Source organism: Arvicola amphibius, chromosome 9, assembly GCF_903992535.2.
Source record: "Arvicola amphibius chromosome 9, mArvAmp1.2, whole genome shotgun sequence".
Lineage (NCBI taxonomy): Eukaryota > Metazoa > Chordata > Mammalia > Rodentia > Cricetidae > Arvicola > Arvicola amphibius.
The window spans coordinates 69,342,946-69,366,701 of NC_052055.2; the positions used below are offsets into that span (position 1 = coordinate 69,342,946).

The following is a 23,756-nucleotide window of genomic DNA, read 5'->3' on the forward strand; positions in this document are numbered from 1 at the left end:
TGCTCCCTCAGGGATCTCTTTGTGTATGCATTGGGGCAGGCATGTGACTAAACAGTGGCAATCATGGCTTAGCTGGGGGGATGGATAGGGGCCAGGATAGGACAGGGGAGCAACCTAAGTGACAGAAGCCTCGAATGCAGCAGGGGACAACACAGGTGCAGCTCACTCCGCTGAGAGGTTCAAGGTGAGCAATTCTTAACTTGCCAGTGGCTCCAGAGAAGACAACTTAAGCTCCTCCTCCCTGCTCTACAGGAGCAACCACTAAAGGCCTGGGGGCCTTTCCAGGAAGTGCCCTCGGGGTGGTGCCCTCACCTCTCCTTGCCTAGGGCTTCTACAACAAGCCAACAACCTATACCAGGGGTGTCTGAGGAGAAAAGGGATGTCTTAGTTTCATTTCCTGTTTCTATGACAAAGCACCCAACAATATGAACATAAATGAGCCAAGGGTGAGCTGGCCACACAGCCGAGGGCACAGTCCACAGCGGTAAGAAGTTCTGGCCACAGGAGCCGAGGCAGCGCTCAGTGTTGTAGCCACAGTCAGTGAGTAGGCAGCAGTAACTGTCGGGCCTCAGCCTGCTTTCTCTTTTTTATTTACTTTTTGTTTACTTTTATTTCTGTGTGTGTACAGGAGCCACACGCATATAGGTGCCCTCGGAGGCCCCAGCAGAGGGTGTCAGATCCCTGGATCTGGAGTTACAGGCAGTTGTGAGCCTCTCCTCTCCCTCCTGCCTGGGTGCTGGGAACTGAGCTTGATCCCTCTGGGAAAGGAAGAGGCACTTTAGCCTTAAGCACCCCAGTCTCTATAGGCCCCTCTCCTTAATGTTCTTTTAAAATAGGCTTTAAAGTTTCCAAACGTGTATATGCTCGTCTCCCTGGTGAGAACACCCCAGAGCCGAGAAGCTTCTTGGCCCTTTGCACCTGGAGAGGCTTTCCCCACCCACAACCTTTTCCAGAAGTCCCTGAGGGTCAGCCTTAGTTTTCCCTCCCTCTTGCTCAGGCCACAGGTGAAGATTGCACCTTCAGCCTCTCCTTTTACACCTCAGGGCTTGTTTCAAGTCACCTCCCAGGAGAGGCTTTGTGTTGTGTCAACAACCACAGCAATAACAGCAAAATAAAAACAACCTCCAGAGGCTGGCCATGGAGGGACACACCTTTGACCACAGCACTCAGAGGGAGATCTCTGTGAGTTCAAGGCCAGGCTGGTCCATGACCAGTTCAACCAGGACAGCATAGCCAGACTGGGTCTCAAAGCAGCAGCAGCAACAACAGAGCTAAAGATGAATTTGGGGAGCAGCCTATGGGGAGAAGGGGTGGACTTACCCTGTCAGAAGCCAGGACTCACCACAAAGCTGTTAATGTTTACCTCTGTATTTGGAATGGAGAACTGACTGAGGCAACTGAGCTGGGAAGAGAGAAACAGGCTGCGGCTCATAGAGAGTGGGAGGTGTGGGATTTGATGGAGCAGACATTCCCAGTCAGGGGGAAGGCTGGCACAGCCATCATCTACCCATATGGGGGAAATTAAAATTAGATTCCTATCTATGTCTTACACAAAAATACATTCCAGATGGAGCAGAAGCTGATTGTGAAGAGCTGAACAATAAAACCTTTGGAAGAAAATGTAAGCGTTGATATGAGCCGGGCAGGGTGGTGCATGTCTTTAATGCCAGCACTCGGGAGGCAGAGGCTGTAATGAATTACTAAAAAATGCTGCAGGACCCCGCTGTGGCAGGCAGTGGGCCACGTGGTGGCACGCAGGAGGCAGCGGGTCTCGGAAGCAGCCAGTCCTAGGCAGGGTCTGTGCATGAGACCATGCCGCAGGTCTCCAAAGGTGGCTGGTCCTGGGCAGCTAGCCACATTGTGGCAGGTGAGAGACAGACGGATAGGCATGCCATGCAGAGTGAGGTTGGATGTTTATTTAGTGGTTATGGAAGGGAGAAGAGAAGGGGAAAAGAGCAGAGAGGTAGAGAGATGGGGGAGAGGAGAGAAGGGAGAGATGGAAGCTCCTCAGAGGGAGTTGGAAAAGAGAGAGAACTTAGGCTGGAAGCTGAAGATCAGTGTGCCTCAGCAGATGGGGGAGGGAGTGGGCGTGTCTTGTCTCTTAAAAAGACAGGACAATCATCACAGAGGCAGGTGAGCCTCTGTGAGCCGGATGCCAGCCTGATCTACACAGAGCTCCAGGACAGCCTGGGCTACATAGTGAGAACCTGTTTTAGGAAAATAAAAGAGTTTGCAAGATTTTAAGGTAGAATATTTCTTACATGTCATTAAAGTTACAGACCTTAAGTCATATGTTAGGCTTTGTTAACACTGAAAACGTAAGTACCAAAGGAGATTCTAGAAAAACAGCAATATATGGTAAACACCAATATCTGGAGCCTTACTTTCTATACTGAAACAAATACATCAGGAAAAGTAGGTTGCAAATCAGAAAATGTAAGTAAAGTGGAACAAAGACCCTATGAGTCCGTCCCAAAGTCAGAAATATATGTATTCTCATGGTACTAAGGATTTTATGAAACCTCTTAATATAGATGCTGATTTGCAGTATGCAGAGTTGTTTTGCATATTGAAACCTCTGAATTTATATCCGATGATACAGAATTGACTGTATTATGGTACAGGACAATCTTTGGCTGTCCTAGAACTCCCTCTGTAGACCAGGCTGTCTTTGAACTCACAGAGATCCGCCTGCCTCTGCCTCCCAAGTGCTGGGATTAAAGGTGTGTGCCACCACACCTTGAACTCACAGAGGTCTGCCTGCCTCTCTTTACCAAGTGTTGAGATTAAAGATTTAAAGATGTGTACCACCATGCCCAACTACTCTCTTCTTTCATTTTTATTTTAAGGACCTTTAGTCTGCATATATTTTTAACACACTGTAAACCATTTAGAGGTTTTCTTAGTCTTTGAATCTTTCTTTACTGTATTTCTCTCTCTCTCTCTCTCTCTCTCTCTCTCTCTCTCTCTCTCTCTCTCTTTCTCTTTCTCTTTGACCACATGAGTCTTTAATTTGCTAAGCAATATGGAAAGGATTAAAGTCGTGGCTTTGACAACTGGATCCAGCCCATTCTTTAGCTTTCTAAAATACAGTCTGTGTGTTGTTATTTCTGGGGCTGAGCTAGTCAGGAAGCCGAGAGCTGGGCAGGATGAAAAGCAGGCCTGCCCGCAGCTCCTCACTACAGAATGGCACCCAACGTGGATAACTGAATCCACAGAAAGCTTGAGAAAGCTTGGGAAAGAATAGAGTAAAGCATGTTTTCTTGGTAGCAGCAATTTCTTGGGTCTGGCTCTGCTCACTAGAGGCAAGCGCTCTCATCTAAGAGAGGTTTCCTGACTCAGCTTTAGCTGCAAAACCCTGCAGCTCATTAAGAGGTCCTGCCACAAAACACTTAAACCGTGTTGATGAAAAGCCGACCGCATGTTTTTCAGTTTTCAGCCATAGCAGGAAAAAACCTGTGCCGTTTTAAAATGCTGGTGTTCTGGTCCATACTGCCAGGGCAAACTCTAACTCTTTCAGGCAGGCGGTCCGACTACGTACAGAGCATTTGAATGTGGTCTTTGAGAAGAATGTTGCAGCTTGCTTGCTGGCAGGGACCTTGAAATGCCACAGAGTTGTGGTAATAAAAATGGCTCTAGCAAGTACCTCTGCCATGAGGCTGGAAAGCTAAGGAAAGGGCTGGATCCAGCTGCCAAAGTCACGGCTTTAGTCCTACTGATATTGTTTGGTAAATTAAAGACTCGTGTGGTCAGAAGAAGAGAGATGTACAGTAAAGAGAGATTCAAAGACAAAGAAAACCTCTAAATGGTTTACAGTGAGTTAAAAATATATGCAGGCTAAAGGTTAAAGTTCTTTAAAAAAAAAGGAAGTAGTTTGTTGTGGTGGTACACACCTTTAATCCCAACACTTGGGAGGCAGAGGTAGATTGACCTCTGTGACTTCAAGGTGTGGCAGCACACACCTTTAATCCCAATGCCTGGGAGGCAGAGACAGACAGATCTCTGTGAGTTCAAGGTGTGGTAGCATACGCCTTTAATCCCAGCACTTGGGAAGCAGAGGCAATTGGATCTCTGAGAGTTCAAGGACAGCCTGGTCTATAGAGTTATTCCAGGACAAAGATATACAGAGAACCTGTCTCAAAAAGTAAAAGTAAAAATAAACGAAATAGAGGTTAAAACAAAGCTGCACAAAGATGGAAAATATACAGAGAACCTTGATACTGTATACTATTATGCTCTCTTTGGATTGTTTGAATGCTGAGGAAGGAGCAACAGCTGCTAAAAGATATTTGTTTATAAATGCTGCTGAACTAATCCAAGAAAGATATTTTGAAAATACCTTGACTTCAGAATTTGGATCTAAGGATATGATACTTTGGAAAAGAGATTCTTCTTTTGTTTTTACAGAAAATGAGACCCTATGGATTGCATCTATCCCAATATGGTATGATAGACCACGCCCTCCAGAAAGGTTGCTGTGAACACCTTCAAAAAATTACTTTACCCAACTGCCGACTGAGATAAACCTGGCACACAGGTTATACCATGAAAGACCTAAATAACAGCGCCCCCACTCAGCAGGAAGCAGTTTGGAGAGAAAAAACTGTGCCCATTTCCCCAAATATTGTTTATAAATGTTCTTTACATTTAAAGGGGGAGATGATATAGATAAGAATAATTTGCATTGGTATGGATTTTAAGGTCAATTTTGTTATATGTATATGTATTTCTGATCTTGATTAAGTTATTGTGATTGTATAGTTCATTTTAGAATGTAATGTATAATTAGGAAATATAGGTTGCTAATGGATAATCATCGATAATAGTAAAGCTTGTAGTCTTGTTAGATTTTCTAGATATATAGAGATATATTTCAGTTAAATAGGCATTCATATCTTTCAAAGACTACAGAGTATTGCATTTTAAATGTTTTAATAACTTAGGGTTTTTCATGACATTGAGACACGTCTGCTCCTGGCAGCACAAACTACTTCAAGAAGATGATGGGCATCGAAGAGGATCCTTATGGAGTTTGATAGCCATTTGGGCAAGAAATTGCTCTTGCCTGGACTATTGCATAAACTGGACACAGAGAACCCTCAGAGAGAGGACTGCTGAACTTGCCTATAGGTGAGATGATCTCTCTGGGTTCCTGATTCATGAAAGAGTCTGCAAGACATTCTGCAGAACACAGCAGATAGTGACTGAACTGTCTTTGAAATTTCCTGCTTCATGGGAAAGTCTGCTGGATACTGTGAGCCTATAGGCCGAAGATAGATGCCCCAACAATACAAAAGAACTTTGGGTGACTGTCCAGGCAGCGAGATGTCTCTATCATTTCTAGAGTTTGGAAATTGCATATTTCTTATTTACTTAGGTAATATTGTGTCCTTCTGGAGTCTTTGATGGAGCTGAAGAAGAATAGATAGATTAGTTATAGTTGTTTTCCTTTGTTATGATAAAAGATAAAGTAGATATAAATATTGTAACTGTAATTTTTGCATGATAACTGTTTTGTTATATGTAATTTTACTATGTTAAAGTTAAAGCCTTTCTTTTTTGTTTAAACAGAAAAAGGGGAAATGATGGAGGCTTCCCATTGGCTAATAAAGAAACTGCCTGGCCCATTTGATTGGCCAGCCCTTAGGTGGGCGGAGTAGACAGAACAGGAAGAAGGAAGTGAGGTAGATGGCTCAGTCAGATGCTACGCCTCTCCTAAGTTAGACAGACCACTGTGCCTCTCCTGAGAGAGAGGCCAGATGCGATGAAGCTCCAGCCCAAGATGGACGCACGCTAGAATCTACCTGGTAAGGCACCACTTTGTGGTGCTACACAGATTATTAGATATGGGTTAGTCAAGATGTGAGTAAGAGCCTGAAAATAATGGGCCAGGCAGTGTTTAAAAGAATACAATTTGTGTGTTGTTATTTCGGGGTATAAGCTAGCCGTGCGGGAGTCGGGCGGCGGGAAGCCAGCCCGCAGCTCCACACTACATGCTACCAAGAAGTCATGACCTTTCCGGGGAAGCAGTTTAAATAGACTGAGGGAGTGGTCAAGATTTTGGCAGGCACAGGGATGGCGTCTCCAAAGATGGAAGCCAGAGACCGGGACTTGGGACTTACATTCCAGACAGTTTGTATAAGGGGTAACAGGAAGCTGAGGTGATATTTTATCTAACATTTAGGCTCTCTTAGGAAAAGGGGGCATTGGCTCAAGTCTAGCTACTTCCTGCGGGCTTGGGACGACATGGGGAAGGGGAGAGCTGGGTGTTGGTGGGTCTACGCTCAGTGAGAGATGTGGCTGGAAAGGCATCCCATGTACTGTCATCCCAGAGACACCTGGCATCTGTTCCTTGGGGGAGGTGAGAAGGCAGGAAAAAAATATTGTTATCACCAAAGATGAGTGTGCCAGGATGAGGAACACCTTGGAAAACCGGAGGGTGGAAGGTCTTGTCTGCTGGGCAGATCAAGTATCCAGAGTAGGTGTCCACTTGAGCCTGGAGAGATGGTACCAACATGGGTGTCCCAAGAGCTTGGAAGCCAAGTGGGTGGTGAGGATTACCGTGTGAGGTCCTGGCCATTGAGGTTTGAGAGACCTAGGCATGAGCTGTTTGAGGAGCACTCTGTCCCCTGGGGAGAGTGAGGCAGGTTCAGGGGCATTTGGGTCTACTGGTGTGGGGGCAAGGAGATAGCTGTCAGCATGTGAACAGGAGAAGGGACCTTAAAAGGATAGGTAGGGTTGGTACCCCACCAGTGGAGGAGTTTGGACAGAGAGGTGTTGGTTAAGGAGAAAGGGCCTGCCATAAAGCAGCTCAAAAGGGCTCAGGCCCATAGAGGAACATGGGGTGGCCCTGAGGCAAGTAAGGGCAATTGGGAGAAGGGAGGGGTTAGCCCTTGTTGATGAGTCCATTGGCCCTCTCCACCTTTCCCTGGGATTGTAGATAGTGGGGAGTATGGAATTTCTAAGAGATGTTGAGAGCTTCTGACACAAACTCCATGACCATGGAAGTGAAGGCTGGCCCATTGTCTGTTTGGATGGTCTGTGGAACACCAAACTGAGGAATGATGTGGTCCAAAGTTTGAAAAAATATTTTTCTATCACTTGGCAACAAGCCAAGGAAATTATAAGGAAATGTTGTACTTGTTCTTCATATAACCAAACTCCATTATCTGCAGGAAGTAACCCAAAAGGTACTCAAAGAAATGAAATTTGGCAAATGGATGTATTTCATTTTGCAGAGTTTGGAAAATTAAAATATGTCCCCATACCATAGATATATATACTCAGGATTTCAATGGCAACTGCTTTAAGTTCTGGAAAGGTTGATTTTATAATTATACATTTATTAGAAGTTATGGACATTATGGGAACAAATTAAGACTGACGATGATCCAGAATGTCTCTTGTAAAATGAAATAGCTTTTTACATATTACAGCATAAAGCAAAAGCATATTACAAGTATAACATACACTCCTATAGGACAAGCGGTTATAGAAAGATCTAATCGTACTTTAAAAGATATGCTTAATAAATAGAAAAGGGTAATAAATACCTCCAGAGAAAAATTACACAAAGGTTTGTTAATTATAATTGTTTTAAATGCTAATGAGAAAAGAATGACAATTGCATAGAGACATTGGAGAGTAGAAAAAAACTGATGAATCAAATCATCCTGTATACTTTAAGGATGTGTTGATCTCAGATATGTATTACATTGGAGAAGAGGTTTTGCTTTTGTTTCCACAGGAGAAGAAAAGCTATGGAAGCCATCAAAATTGAGAAAGATTTGATTTTAACAGGAGAGACCTTTTGATTAGGAGAGGCAATAGTTCATCAAACAGCATGGCCATTCAATCTAACTGACTTATAAACTAACAAATGCCTTTAATTTGATCAGATATAATCTGCCAAAAAGGGAAACGCCCCAAAGTTAGGGCTGGGGCAGGGTTTTGTTTTTGTATTTCCAGGAGAATAAAAACATTCAACTAAGAAATCTGAAGACCAGTTGGGAAATGTTGGTGCATGCATTTAATCCCAGCACTCAGAGGGACTCAGGCAGGTGGGTCTCTGTGAGTTCAAGACCAGCCTGGTCTACAGAGTAATTTCCAAGACAGCCAAAGCTACACAGAAAAACCCCATCTCAAAAAACCAAAACAACAACAGCAACAACAACAACAAAAGAAAGAAAGAAAGAAAAATGAAAAGAAAAAATCTGAAGACCATCAGACAAATGAAACATCTAAAGAAAAAGGACAAATCACCCAGATAAAATAGCCCAAGGAAAAGAGTAAATTGACCTAATGGTAAAGTTTCCAATAGAATAAAATTTCATAAATCTCCTCACATGTTTGTTTCTGCCAATTTTTACAGACATATAAGGCAAATGGTCTTTTTGTAGTCCTAATTCAGTTAAAAATTAAAGCTGGTTTTGGAGTTGAAACATGGTTCTCCTTCTCAAAATGCAAGCATGTTTGTCAAAGGAAAATCTGAAATCTCTGTCTCATGTCAGAAGATTCACCTCATATAGGACAGAAGAAAACCAAAACCAAGGGACTATTCTATAGTCACCAATTTCATAATCCTTTGGTTTTGGTTTGACTCTTTAAAACTTTTCTTAAGGCATAACTATGATCTCAAATTTTATAACATTAAATATATATTAGTATATGTATATATAAGATTAACATATAGTATATATTTATTTAAGCTTTCTGTCACGATATTAATGGTCATATAGAGCACTAATTAATTTTAGAAATAGGCTTCACATAGCTTCCTGTACACAATTTCAGGTACTTGATTTCAGACCGCTTGAGTCTGAAGCAGGGAACTAGGAATTAAGTTTGTGTACCCCAGTTGTACTTAACAAATTGTGGTTCTTTACTTTTCTGAGATCTGCTATATAAGGCATTAAAAATGTTTAAGTTTTCTACATTGACCTGTGACCATTTCTGGCAGTGACCTTTGAGGTCTCTAAGAAGATAATGGGGCCCCACAATGATGAATCCACCTGGATTGTGGTAATGCCACTAAGCTGACAAACATCACCCAAAGGTCAGTTTTGGTCTGCAAACTGTTGATGATAACTTCAAAGCAGTTAGCTGAGATGGTCCAGTCTTACATCCTGCTCCATTCAGGATTTCTGATACTCCCTGCACTTTTCCATCACACTGAGACTAGGCAATAGTATCTAGCTCTCCCAGGACTTCACCATAATCTCAATTTTCTCAGGGTCCCTTAAACATGCTGTTGCTCCCAGACAGCAGGAAGTAATTTTAAGAATATACCAAGAGGTGGGATGGGTAGGTTTTGGTTGTTCAGTAGATTATGGATGTTTGTCATTGTTTAGGGGGTTTAGTTGCAAGTTGTTATTGGTAATAGTCAGGGAAGAAACTAAACAAAGGAGATTATATTCAAGGATCTTGTTCTAAAAAGAAAAAAGGGAATATAGGAATGATAGGATAAATGCACAGGTTATTAAATCTACTTTTAAACTAAAAAAGCAACTACTAGTCTTAAATATTTTATATTGGTATGGATTTTGTATATTGATACAAATTAAAGGTTATTTTTATACTGTATGTATGTTTCTAGTCTTGTTTAAGGTATTGTAACTATGCAGTTCATTTTAAAATGTAATATAAAGTTCTAATACTTAAAGGCTACTATTACAAACTGTTTAAGGAGACTCTGGCCTCCAGGCAGGTCTGAGGATTCCTGCGGAGGGGTGCGGGGCTCCTCCAGATTGTGCTGCCAGGTTCGCTGGGTGGTATTCCATCCCGCCCTGCCCCCACCTTGGCCCTTTTGTCTGGGCTGCGACCCTGGGCTGCCTGGAATCCCTGATCCTGTGCACTGACATTCCATCTGAACTGGTGAGTGAATGCGGACCCTGGGGCAACCTGCCCTGGAAGAGAGCACAGACCCCCTACCCCCACTTCCCTCTGCAGGCTTGTGTCTGTTTCTCCCGTCCCTGTGTCTCCCAAGCTTTCCCTAGTGTTCTCAGGTGTCCTGCTCCTGTTCTAAGGCCATCCACCCAAAGGGGTCAGACTCTGGCCTCCAGGCAGGTCTGAGGATTCCTGCAGAGGGGTGCGGGCTCCTTCAGATGGTGCTGCCAGGTTCGCTGTGTGGTATTCCATCCCGCCCTTCCCCCACCTTGGCCCCTTTGTCTGGGCTGCGACCCTGGGCTGCCTGGAATCCCTGATCCTGTGCACTGACATTCCATCTGAACTGGTGAGTGAATGCGGACCCTGGGGCAACCTGCCCTGGAAGAGAGCACAGACCCCCTACCCCCACTTCCCTCTGGAGGCTTGTGTCTGTTTCTCCCATCCCTGTGTCTCCCAAGCTTTCCCTAGTGTTCTCAGGTGTCCTGCTCCTGTTCTAAGGCCATCCACCCAAAGGGGTCAGACTCTGGCCTCCAGGCAGGTCTGAGGATTCCTGCAAGGGAGTGCGGGCTTCTTCAGATTGTGACGCAAGGAATAGGTCCTCCTCTGGCACTGGGGAGATCCAACCAGTTTCAGTCACAGCAAAGATTGGTCTAGGACACCAAACACCTCCGGGCTCCTTTTGAAGGAAGAGATGGGCAGGCGCCAATGCAGGAGCTCCTCCAACAACATGAAAGGCAACATGACATCACCACAATCCAGACATCCCGAAACAACAAGAATTGAACACCCTACCCCAGAAGATATAGAAGAAACCGACCTTAAACAGTACTTTATGAAAATAATAGAGGACCTTAAACAGGAGGTAAAAAACTGCCATAAAGAAATGGAGATGACAAACAAAAAGGTAGATGAAATAAATAAATCTCTCAAAGATACCCAAGAAAAACAAGAAAAACAAGAAAAAGCATTCAAACAGGTAAGGGAAACAGTACAAGACCTGATAAATGAAATGGAGGTATTGAAAAAAACACAATCTGAGGGCGACTGGAAATGGAAACTCTGAGTAAATGAACAGAAACTTCAGAGACAAGTATTTCCAACCGAATACAAGAGATGGAAGAAAGAATCTCGGACTCTGAAGATACTATAGAGGAAATAAACTCACAGATTAAAGAACTAAACAAATCTAACAAATTCTTAACACAAAACATTCAGGAAATCTGGGACACCATGAAAAGACCAAACCTAAGAATAATTGGGGTAGAAGAAGGAGAAGAATTACAACTCAAAGGCCCAGAAAACATATTCAACAAAATTATAGAAGAAAACTTCCCCAACCTAAAGAAGGATGTTCCTATGAAGGTACAAGAAGCCTACAGAACACCAAATAGACTGGATCAAAAGAAAGCATCCCCACGCCATATAATAATCAAAACACAAAACATACAGAATAAAGAACAGATATTAAGAGCTGCAAAGGAAAAAGGTCAAGTAACATATAAAGGGAAACCTATCAGAATTAAACCTGATTTCTCAATGGAAACCATGAAAGCCAGAAGAGCTTGGATAGATGTGCTACAGACACTAAGGGAACATGGATGCAAGCCTAGACTACTATACCCAGCAAAGCTTGCATTCACCATTGATGGAGAAAACAAGATATTCCAGGACAAAAACAGATTTAAACAATACGCAGCCACAAATCCAGCCTTGCAGAAAGTAATAGAAGGAAAATCACAAACCAAGGAGTCCAACAACGCCCACAATAACTCAGGCATCTAGCGACCCTTCACCAGCACAACTAGAAGAAGGGAAACACACAAACTCTACTACTAAAAATGACTGAAGTTAACAACCACTGGTCATTAATATCACTTAATATCAATGGACTCAATTCACCTATAAAAGGGCACAGGCTAAGAGACTGGATACGAAAACAGAATCCAACATTTTGCTGTTTACAAGAAACACACCTCAACCACAAAGACAGACACCTACTCAGAGTAAAGGGTTGGGAAAAGGTTTATCAAGCAAATGGCCCTAAGAAACAAGCGGGTGTGGCCATACTAATTTCCAAAAAAGTGGACTTCAAACTAAAATCAATCAGAAGAGATGGAAAGGGACACTTTATACTCATAACAGGAAAAATCCATCAGAGTGAAGTCTCAATCCTGAATATCTATGCCCCTAATATAAAAGCTCCCACTTATGTAAAAGAAACACTTCTAGAACTCAAGGCAGCCATCAAACCACACACACTAATAGTTGGAGACTTCAACACTCCTCTCTCACCAATGGACAGGTCAATCAGACAGAAACCTAACAGAGAATTGAAAGACTTAATGGAGGTAATGAACCAAATGGACTTAACAGACATCTATAGAACATTCAACCCAAATAGGAAAGAATATACCTTCTTCTCTGCAGCTCATGGAACCTTTTCGAAAATTGACCATATACTTGGTAACAAAGCAAACTTCCACAGTTACAAAAAAATATTAGTATCCACCTGTGTTTTATCGGATCACCATGGATTAAAATTAGAATTCAACAACAATGCTACCCCCAGAAAGCCCACAAACTCATGGAAACTGAACAGTCAACTACTGACCCACACCTGGGTCAAGGAAGAAATAAAGAAAGAAATTAAAGTCTTTCTTGAATTTAATGAAAACAAAGACACAACATACTCAAACCTATGGGACACAATGAAAGCAGTGCTAAGAGGAAAGTTCATAGCACTAAGTGCCCACTTAAAGGAAATGGAGAAAGCACTCATTGGTGACTTAACAGCATACCTGAAAGCTCTGGAAAAAAAAAGAAGCAGACTCACCTAGGAGAAGTAGAAGACTGGAAATAATCAAACTGAGGGCAGAAATCAACAAAATAGAAACACAGAAAACAATCCAAAGAATCAATGAAACAAGAAGCTGGTTCTTGGAGAAAATCAACAAGATTGACAAACCCCTAGCCAAACTAATCAAACGGCAGAGGGAGAACACGTGAATTAATAAGATCAGAAATGAAAAGGGGGACATAACCACAGACACAGAGGAAATTCAGAGAATCATTAGATCTTACTACAAAAGCCTGTATGCCACAAAATTGGAAAACGTAAAAGAAATGGACAGTTTTTTAGATAAATACCATATACCAAAGTTAAACCAGGACCAGGTAAATGCTCTAAATAGTCCTGTTAGTCGCGAAGAATTAGAAACTGTTATCAGAAACCTCCCTACCAAAAAGAGCCCAGGACCAGATGGTTTCAATGCGGAATTCTACCAGAACTTCCAAGAAAACCTAATACCTATACTCCTTAAGGTATTCCATAATATAGAAACACAAGAGTCACTGCCAAATTCCTTCTATGAAGCTACAGTCACCCTGATACCTAAACCACACAAAGACTCAACCAAGAAAGAGAATTACAGGCCAATCTCACTCATGAACATTGATGCAAAAATTCTCAATAAAATACTGGCAAACCGAATCCAAGAACACATTAGAAAAATTATCCATTACGATCAAGTAGGCTTCATCCCAGAGATGCAGGGCTGGTTCAACATATGAAAATCTATCAATGTAATCCATCATATAAATAAATTGAAGGAAAAAAACCGTATGGTCATCTCATTAGATGCTGAAAAAGCATTTGACAAAATTCAGCACCCTTTTATGATAAAGGTTTTGGAGAGATTAGGGATACAAGGGTCATTCCTGAATATAATAAAAGCTATTTACAGCAAGCCGACAGCTAACATCAAATTAAATGGAGAGAAACTCAAGGCTATCCCACTAAATTCAGGAACACGACAAGGCTGTCTACTCTCTCCTTATCTCTTCAATATAGTGCTTGAGGTTCTAGCAATAGCAATAAGACAACATAAGGGAATCAAGGGGATCCAATTTGGAAAGGGAGAAGTTAAACTTTCGTTATTTGCAGATGATATGATAGTGTACATAAGCGACCCCAAAAACTCCACCAAAGAACTCCTACAGCTGATAAACTCCTTCAGTAACGTGGCAGGTTACAAGATCAACTCCAAAAAATCAGTCGCCGTCCTATACACAAAGGATAAGGAAGTAGAGAGGGAAATCAGAGAAGTATCACCTTTCACAATAGCCACAAATAGCATAAGATATCTGGGAGTAACTCTAACCAAGGAAGTGAAGGATTTATTTGACAAGAACTTTAAGTCTTTGAAGAAAGAAATTGAAGAGGATACCAGAAAATGGAAGGATCTCCCCTGCTCGTGGATTGGGAGGATCAACATAGTAAAAATGGCAATTCTACCAAAAGCAATCTATAGATTCAATGCAATCCCAATCAAGGTCCCATTAAAATTCTTCACAGAGATTGAGAGGACAATAATCAACTTTATATGGAAAAACAAGAAACCCAGGATAGTCAAAACAATCTTATACAATAAAGGTACTTCTGGAGGCATTACCATCCCTGACTTCAAACTCTATTACAAAGCTACAGTATTGAAAACAGCTTGGTATTGGCATAAAAACAGAGAAGTTGACCAATGGAATCGTATAGAAGACCCGGATCTTAAACCACAAACCTACGAACACCTGATTTTTGATAAAGGAGCCATAAGTACACAATGGAAGAAAGAGAGCATCTTCAACAAATGGTGCTGGAATAACTGGATGTCAACCTGTAGAAGAATGAAAGTAGATCCATACCTATCACCATGCACAAAACTCAAGTCCAAATGGATTAAAGACCTCAATATTAATCTGAACACATTGAGCTTGATAGATGAGAAAGTGGGAAGTACTCTACAACAAATGGGCACAGGGAACCGTTTCCTACGCATAACCCCAGCTGCACAGACATTAAGGGCAACATTGAATAAATGGGACCTCCTGAAGTTGAGCAGCTTCTGTAAAGCAAAGGACACTGTCACTAAGACACAAAGGCAGCCTACTGACTGGGAAAAGATCTTCACCAACCCTGCAACTGACAAAGGTCTGATCTCTAAAATATATAAGGAACTCAAGAGACTAGATGGTAAAATGCCAATTAACCCAATTAAAAAATGGGGCGCTGAACTGAACAGAGAATTCTCAACAGAAGAAGTTCGAATGGCCAAAAGACACTTAAGGTCATGCTCAACCTCCCTAGCTATCAGGGAAATGCAAATCAAAACAACTTTGAGATATCATCTTACACCTGTCAGATTGGCTAAAATCCAAAACACCAATAATAACCTTTGCTGGAGAGGTTGTGGGGTAAGGGGTACACTCATCCATTGCTGGTGGGAATGCACACTTGTGCAACCACTTTGGAAAGCAGTGTGGCAGTTTCTCAGGAAATTCGGGATCAACCTACCCCAGGACCCAGCAATTCCACTATTGGGAATCTACCCAAGAGATGCCCAATCATACAACAAAAGCATATGCTCATCTATATTCATAGCAGCATTATATGTAATAGCCAGATCCTGGAAACAACCTAGATGCCCTTCAGTGGAAGAATGGATGAAGAAACTGTGGAATATATATATGCTAGAATACTACTCAGCGGTAAAAAACAATGACATCTTGAATTTTGCAGGCAAATGGATGGAAATAGAAAACACTATTCTGAGTGAGGTAACCCAGACCCAAAAAGATGCACATGTGATGTACTCACTCATAATCGGTTTCTAGCCATAATTAAAGGACATCGAGCCTATAAATTTGGGATCCTTGAGAAGATAATAAGAAGGTGAACTCCCAAAAAAAGATATAGTAATCCTCCTGGATATTGGAAGTAGACACGATCGCCAGGCAAAATTGGGCACTTGAGGGTTGGGCGAGACTGGGCCAAGGGAAGATGGGGAGAGAAAAGTGTGAAGGGGAGAATGGGGGGAGCTTGGAGGAATGGGGTGCTTGGGATATAGGAAGGGTGGATATGGGAGCAGGGAAGCATATATCTTAATTTAAGGAGCTACCTGAGAGTTGTCAAGAGACTTGACCCTAGAGGGGTTCCCAGGTTTCCAGGGAGACGCCCCCAGTTAGTTCCTTGGGCAGCTGAGGAGAGGGAGCCTGAAAAGGCCAGTTCCTATAGCCATACTGATGAATTTCTTGCATATCACCATAGAACCTCCACCTGACGATAGATGAAGAAAATGACAGAGCCCCACATTGGAGCACAGGACTGAGCTCCCAAGGTCCTGATGAGGAGCAGAAGGAGAGAGAACATGAGAAAGAAAGTCAGGACCGTGAGGGAACCTCCAGCTGGCGACAGATGGGGAAGGTGACTGAGCCCCACATTGGAGCACTGGACTGAGCTCCCAAGGTCCTGATGAGGAGCAGAAGGAGCGAGAACATGAGGGAGAAAGTCAGGAACGTGAGGGAACTTTCACCTGGCATTGGATGGAGAAAATGACAAAGCCCCACATAGGAGCACGGGACTGAGCTCCCAAGGTCCTGATGAGGAGCAAAAGGAGGAAGATCATGAACAAGGAAGTCAGGACCGTGAGGAGTGCGTTCACCCATTGAGACCGTGGGGCAGATCTAACGGGAGACCACCAAGTCCAGTTGGAATGGGACTGATGGAACAGGGGACCAAACCGGACTCTCTGAATGTGGCTGACGGTGTAGGAGGACTGAGAAACCAAGAACAACGGCGATGAGCATGAATTCTATAGCATGGATGGGCTCACTGTGAGCCTTGTCATTTGGGTTGCTCACCTTCCTGGACTTAGGGGTAGCTGGGAGGACCTTGGACTTAATTAACATAGTGAAGGGAACCCTGATGGCTCTTTGGCTTGGAGAGGGGCAGAGTGGGGGTATGGGTGGAAGGGATGGGAGGGAAGGGGGAGGAGGAGGGGAGGAGATGGAAATTTTTAATAAAAAAAATGAGAAAAAAAATAAAATAAAATAAACAAACTGTTTAAGGTAATTAAGAAATGTTGGTTAATTGTTAGTCACCTATAACAATCATTTGTGGTCATGAAAGGTATATTTTCAAGGTTTAATAGAAATATATTTTAGATAGACAGATGGTCTTTAAATACTTCAGTGATCTACAGAATATGATATTTAAGATGTTTTAATAATATAAGGTGTTTCATAACAGTGAAGTTTACTTCAAAAAAGGATGATGGACATTGGATAACCTCCATATGGAGTTTGCTTTCAATGTATCAAGGTTAACCGCTGGGCAAGAAACTGACCTTGCCTAAACTTCAGACATTATGCTCTCCATATTGGACACATAGGAGACAAAAGAATGCAACTGCCAAACAAGGTAGGACAGTCCTTCAAAATTCCTGCTTCATAGAAAAGTCTGTCGGATACTCTTGGCCTGTAGGTTGAAGATGAATGCCTCAGCATTTCAGAGGAACCTTGGGTAGCTATCCAGGCAGCCAGCTGTTTCTGTCATTTCTACAGTTTTGGAAGTTGTTTGTTCTGAACTTTCTGTTTACTCAGGTAATATTTTTTTTGGGTCTCTGATGGAGTTGAAGATAAAATGGTTATAGTTAGTTTTCCTTGTTACCAAATTCAGAAATGAAACTCACAAAAGAGGTATAAAGTGTATAAGGTTAAGAGACATAAAAGTTCAAATTGTTTATCTAAGAAAATGGTTTGAGATCTAAAGAAACAGTTTTGGGTTGGTAATACACTTTAAGATAAAAACTCAATTAGGTAAAAATTTTGGAATCACCATGATAGGATAGATAATGGAATATCTTCTCTGAATTTGTCAAATGTAAATGGGTTGGACATTGTGTTTGTTTGTGTTGGTGAACTGTCTAGGTGAGCAAGGCTGGAATTTTCACAGACAGTTCCTGACTATGGTGTTTGTCTTGTAATTTCCCAATGTGCTCTGCATCTGTTACAAACTGTCCTGAGAATTCTGAATCTTGGTCACTGCTCAGGCTAGTGCCATGCACAAGGTTCCCAATCAGTCCCACAGCACAAAGGAAACAGCAAGCATACTACAGTATACTGTGTTGGCTAACATTCCTTCTTCTCCCCTTTTAATGTGTGTGGTGGTTGCGGGGATTGTGCTAGTTTGAATGTATTTGGCCCCAATAATCTCACAGAGAGTGGCACTATTATGAGGTGTGGCTTTGTTGGAGCGGGCATGGCCTTGTTGGAGGAAGTGTGTCTCTGTGGGGGTGGGCTTTGAGGTCTCCTGTGTTCAGGATACTGCCCAGTGTATCAGTCAACTCGGTTACCCCTGAGTCAAGATGTAGGACTCTCGGCTCCAGCACCACATCTGCCTGCCCACCGCCGTGCTCCCCGTCCTGATGATACTGTCCTGAGCTTCTGAAACTGTAAGCGAACCTCCTCAATTAAATGTTTTCCTCTCAAGAGTTGCTGTGATCCTGACAGACGTGCTCATTCACATGTACGTGCCTGTGTGTGCATGCCTGTAGAGACGTGAGATTAATGTCAGAAATCCTCTTCCACCACTTTTCCACCGTGCTCACTGAAAGTTCTCTCCATCAAATCCAGATCTCACTAACACGTCTGGTCTTTACAGCCAGTTTGCTCAGAGGATCCTGTCTTTACCTGCTAAGTCTGGAATTACAAGGGATACCACACCATCCAGCATTTCCACGGGATCTGGGGATCCAAACGCTAGTCCTCATGCTTGCATGGCGAATGCTTAAGCGTTGAGCTCCTGAGATAACAGCTTGAGACATTTGTCAAGAGAAGCTCGGGACATTCTGCCAGAGCTCCCTCAGGGCAGCATCACTGGGCTTGCATAGCCTAGTGACACCAGCCTTCTTCTGAGCCGCCTAAGTCAAACATATGGCCCTTTTTATCTGCACCATGTCATTGTCACAGTACTGGAACCCCAAGCCTTCATCCCTTCCCCCTTGAATCTCTTGTTTCAGTAAGAGCACATCTTCTCCAGTCAGTTTCAGAAGAAATTCCTCATGGACCTTAGACGTCCTTCTACCTCCAGCCTGGGCTGGCCTTTTCATTTACACTTGACTGTGGCCACACCCACTACCTTCTGCGGTAGCCACGCCCACTTTCCCGTTTGGGATAACTTCTCTGAGCTCTTCGCAGGCCAAACACAGCGGCCACTCCCGGCTACCTAGCTGAGAACCCCAGCTTTGGTGAGACTAATGTCTGTGAAGCCCTTTCATCCTTAGTGCTTGACAATGCTATGTCCCTCCTGAGGGAATGTGGTGTGTTTCCACTCCGTCCTTCTTCCTCCTGTTTCTTTGCACTCTTTTCTCCCATGCTGCACCTGTCCCGAGCCTCCTTTAACTTATCAGTAACCGCTCGCCCAACCCCTCACACCCGACAGCCCAGCAAATGTTGTCGCCAATCATAGGCCACTTGCTCACAAGGTACAGAGCAGAAGAGCTTTCTAGACTCAAGCCAACGAATCTGTACCCTTGGGCATCATCAGGAAGTAATTTGGAGCAAGACCTTCTGTTCTCACCTGCAGTGGTCTGGCCAGAGAAGAAGCCATTTCCCTACTGGCAATGCAAGCTCAGGACCAGAGTCTTCCTAGTCTATAAACCAGGTGACTAGTGAAACAGTCTTTGTCTTGCCCACTCAACCATTAGGAGTTCACATACTGGGGCCAGGACAGATGATGGAACCATAAATAAGGTGCTTGCTGTGTAAACCTGAGGACCTGAGTTCAATTCTCCAATATCCAGATAAAGAGCTGGTGCCGCAGCAGATGCCGGTAATACAAGCTCTGAAGAGGTGGAGAAAGGAGGTCCCTGGGATTCTCTGGTCAACTAGCCCACTTCATTAGGCCAGGGTCAGGGAAAGACCTTGTTTCAAAAAGTAAAGAGGGTGCCATTGACCTCTTGGTGTGTGCGCGCGCGCGCGCGCACACACACACACACACACACACACACACACACACACACACACACACACACACACACAGAGTTCATACACCATTAGGGTTTATTTAGTTCCAAGAAGTGGCAGGCAGAGTTCTTCCCCAAACACCTCAACCATGTCTGAGCACCACGCTCTATGTCCACTAAGTCGAGGGACTCGATTGGATCCCTAAGTCACTATTTGCTAACATACTTTAGGCATATTGTATGGCTGCAGAGACTGCCCCAGGGCTAATCCCTGGCGTATAAATTAAGGTGTATTATTTAACTGGGTGGGTAGATCCTGAGCAGGCTCACAGGAAGATCCGTCGTCACCTTTGTCCCCCCTCAGGAAGACAACTGTGGCCTGTGTCACAGGCTTGGATGACGTCAGAACCTTAGGGGGTAGAGGGGGTTGTAGGGGTGGGTCCGGGGATTTCCTTGACGGAGGATCAACAGGAGAGCTCTTGTAGGTGGTGTCAAAGGAAGGTGGTGAGTCTAACCTCACATAGGGTATGTCTGTGGGCAATGCGGCATCCAGTCCAGAGTCGCTGCTGTGGGGGACAGCTGAGGAGGGCTCCTGGAATAAAAACAGGAAAGTTACACAGCGGAACTGTGCCAGGGTTCCCTTGGATGGGACGTCGGAAACCATAATGGGCCTGCTATAACAATCCAGCATGTCAAAGGGATGAGGGGGCATTCCTTTGGCCAGGGATGGTAGTACGCACGTGTGTGTGCACACACAAACATTTACGCTCAGAACTCAAGAGTTCATGTTCATCCTGGTCTACATAGTGAGTTCCAGGCTGGCCAGCAGTATACCCAGGGAGAGCCTATCTGAAAGATAAAACAAAACAACAAAATATCTGGGAGTTGTGCACACTTCTAAGCCCTGCACTCAGGAGGCAGAGGCAGCTGGATGTCTGTGAGTCTGAGGCCAGCCTGGTCTACATAGTAAGCTGAAGACCAGTCAAGTATAAAGAAACCTTGTCTTATTAAAAAAAAAAAAAAAAAAAAAAAAACAGAAGTGAAGATACCCTAAGCCCCGATGTTCTCCCCAGATGTAGGAAGGCAAGGGTCTGGACCATGGTGAGTCTGTTTTTCCTCCACCTGCTCAGTAGTGTGATGGGTTAGGGGAAGCCACAGAGGTCTCTTACCGTGCCTGAAACGCCACTGCTCTGGGACCAGGCACAGACACCGAGCCTATGTCCTAGCAGCAGAAAGCAACAGTATAGTCCATTGCAGTGTGGCCCCCCCAAAGCCTCCGAACCTTTGTTAGTGCTGACTCGCTTTCCCCTCTCCCATCTCTACTCCTAACCCCTCCACCTTGCACCCCACAAGCCTGCCTTGCTTCCTTGCCCACTTTCGGCTTCTCCAGCTGCCACCACACTAAGCCTACCCACTGGAACTCCCTCCTTCCTCCCTCCTTTCTCCTCCAGTCCCACTTCTCACTTCACTGTCCCTCCTCCGCCTGCACTAGCCCAGTTCCCTTCCCTGCTCTCCCTCCCAGCCACTGGGATTCCAGCAATGGGGACTTCTCTAAAGAACGGAAAGATTTTTCATGTGGGAATCACACCCGGTCTCCTGCTCTCCTCTTCTAAACTGAGCCGCTGGAGGAGGAGGATACCTTCATACCTTTCCTTCTGGCCAACACAGCAAACAGCACCACAGCCACCACCAGCAGGCCCAGCAGAAGCACTGCAGCACCCCAGATCAGATAGATACTGAGAGACAAAAAGGGATAGGCTGGCTTAGCCCTGAATCCCGAAGGGGGCTGCCAACCAAGAACACTGGAGTAGTGGGAGAAACTGCCACTTTCTTTGGGAACCATAAATGAGAGGTAATGGAAGGGAGTTTGAGGGTAGGTCCAGATCAGGGAGAGGAGAGACATTTTTACAGTGAGCCACCAGAGTGAACGGATGGTTGCTGAAGGTGAGAAGTTCCCCAGCAGTAGAATGAGTTAGCCGTGTATGTGATTTGAGATGATTTTTAAAATGTGTGTGTGTGTGTGTGTGTGTGTGAGAGAGAGAGAGAGAGAGAGAGAGAGAGAGAGAGAGAGAGAGAGAGAGAGAGAGAGAGAGAGAGCCCATATATACACATCCCCGGGAGCCAGAGTCACAGACTGTTGAGACTGCTGGGAATGGGCTCTGTCCTCTGAAAGAACAGCAAGAACTGTTAACTGCTGAGCCTTCTCTCCAGCCTCATCTGATTCGGTCTATAGCTGCAAACCAATTGTTTTTGCCCAAACCACTGTTTTTGGCACCTTTTCTCATGCTTCCTGAACTCGTGAGGACCAGCACTCCCCGCGGGGTCCAAGGAGGGGTCCTTTGGCAGACTTCCAGTTCTATTGCTCTCGTTCTCTTCTGCCTCCTCCTCCCCTGGGCCAGGAACTGAGGCAGAAGGAAACAATCAGTGGGTGCAGAGCCATCATGGAGCAGCTTCCGTGGCCCTTACTAGATGCTCAGGGAAGACTCGTGAACTCTGTGAAGATCAACTTTAAATCATCAAAGAAAGGTGTGGCTGAGGAAATGGCTCAGTGGGCAAGCATGAGGTACTGAGTCCAAATCCTCAATACTCATGTAAAAACGCTGGCTATGGACCCCAGTGCTGGGGACCAGAGACAGGCAAATCCCTCTCTGGCCAGCCAGTCTATCCAGGACAGAGAGCTTCAGACTGAGGGTCTCAAAGTAATAAGGTGGAGAGTGATAGAACAGGACATCCTGTATCATGCTTTGGTGCTGTGCAGTGGTGCACACGCACATTCATGCATACACACTCTTGTATACTCACATACACCCACCACACACTCCTTTATACACACATATACAACACTTGTGTACACACACATATCCACACACTCATGTATACACACATACTCACACATTCCTGTACACGCACATATACCCACACACTTATATATACACACACACTCACACATTCCTGCACACACACATATCCCCACACACTCATGTATACACCCCCCCACATTCCTGTACACACACATATCCCCACACACTCATGTATACACACATTCCTGTACACACAGCATACCAACACACTCATGTATACACACATTCCTGTACACACAATATACCCACACACTCATGTATACACACATTCCTGTACACACAATATACCCACACACTCATGTATACACATGTACTCACTCATTTCTGTACACACACACTCACATTGGAAGGCACAAAAATTAATTTCTGTTATGTGCTTTAAATTCACATAAAGAAAAAGAAAGCTAGTTCAAGCTTGGGAGAGCTGGAGGAACACACAGAGGCCACAGAGATGCTGTGACAGAAAGTACTGGGAGGGGAGGAGGGGGAGGAGGGGGAGGAAGGGGAGAAGGGAGAGGAGGGAAGCTGCCCACTTAGCTCCTTATCTCCAGCTTCCCAAACAGTTCCGGTGTTGCCACTCAGTCACCGAGCTGTCAAAAAGGCATCTCCCCCAATGCCTTACAAAAGGGCCCCGCACCCCAGGTCCCCAAGAGTCCCCACCTCAGACTGTCCCGACTACTCACCAGGTGGAAGCACCAGCAGGGAGATTCTATGCAGAGTCTGGGGCCCCGCAGCTCCCTCCACCACACAGCCATACTCCCCTGTGTCCTCCTCCTGCAGGGTCACCATTTCCACCTGCAGGAGCCCCCCACCAAGGTCAGTGAGGAATATGCGCCCATTTCCTGGGGCTCTTCGGTCCACAGCTGAGGTCACCAGTGGCTGGCACTCTTCCTGCGAGAACCGGCACCACACCTTGCGAGCTCTCACATCCTGGAGCCGGTAGTGGCACTGCACCAGGATGGATGACCCCACAGGTGCCTGCAGCACCTCGGGGTGGCTCTCGGGTGAGCCCTGACCTGGGGAAGGAAGAGAGGTGGGAGTGAGGGTCGGATAGAAGCAGGCATGGGTTCTAGCCCACCCTCTGGCATAGAGATGTGGGGATCCAGGGGGCAGGTACAGCATCTGCGATACTTCTGGCTGGGGATGGAGGTGTGTGGTCCATCTGCACCTTACCTGACAGTCCCAGCAGCAGCAGCAGCAGCAGGTAGCAGCCCAT

General features: G+C 44.5%; 1 protein-coding gene across 1 annotated transcript; it reads right to left on the reverse strand.

The window, feature by feature from the left end:
• Positions 1-19,962: 19,962 nt before the first annotated feature.
• On the reverse strand, positions 19,963-23,756 carry Treml1 (triggering receptor expressed on myeloid cells like 1). Its single transcript, XM_042055751.1, has 6 exons — positions 23,714-23,756; positions 23,224-23,556; positions 21,940-22,081; positions 21,327-21,415; positions 20,849-20,901; positions 19,963-20,271 (listed from the first exon to the last, which is right to left on the reverse strand). Exons 1-6 carry the CDS (start codon positions 23,754-23,756, stop codon positions 19,963-19,965), a joined length of 969 nt encoding a protein of 322 aa, XP_041911685.1.

What these genes read in the sequence shown, in the direction of transcription:
- Treml1 (XM_042055751.1), bottom strand. Translation starts at nt 23,756, where the DNA reads ATGGGCTGCTACCTGCTGCTGCTGCTGCTGCTGGGACTGTCAG. An exon ending in GCTGCTGCTGGGACTGTCAG is followed by an intron (nt 23,557 to 23,713) that starts GTAAGGTGCAGA and finishes TTCCTTCCCCAG; the next exon opens with GTCAGGGCTCACCCGAGAGC. An exon ending in GCAGTGGCGTTTCAGGCACG is followed by an intron (nt 20,272 to 20,848) that starts GTAAGAGACCTC and finishes TTTTTATTCCAG; the next exon opens with GAGCCCTCCTCAGCTGTCCC.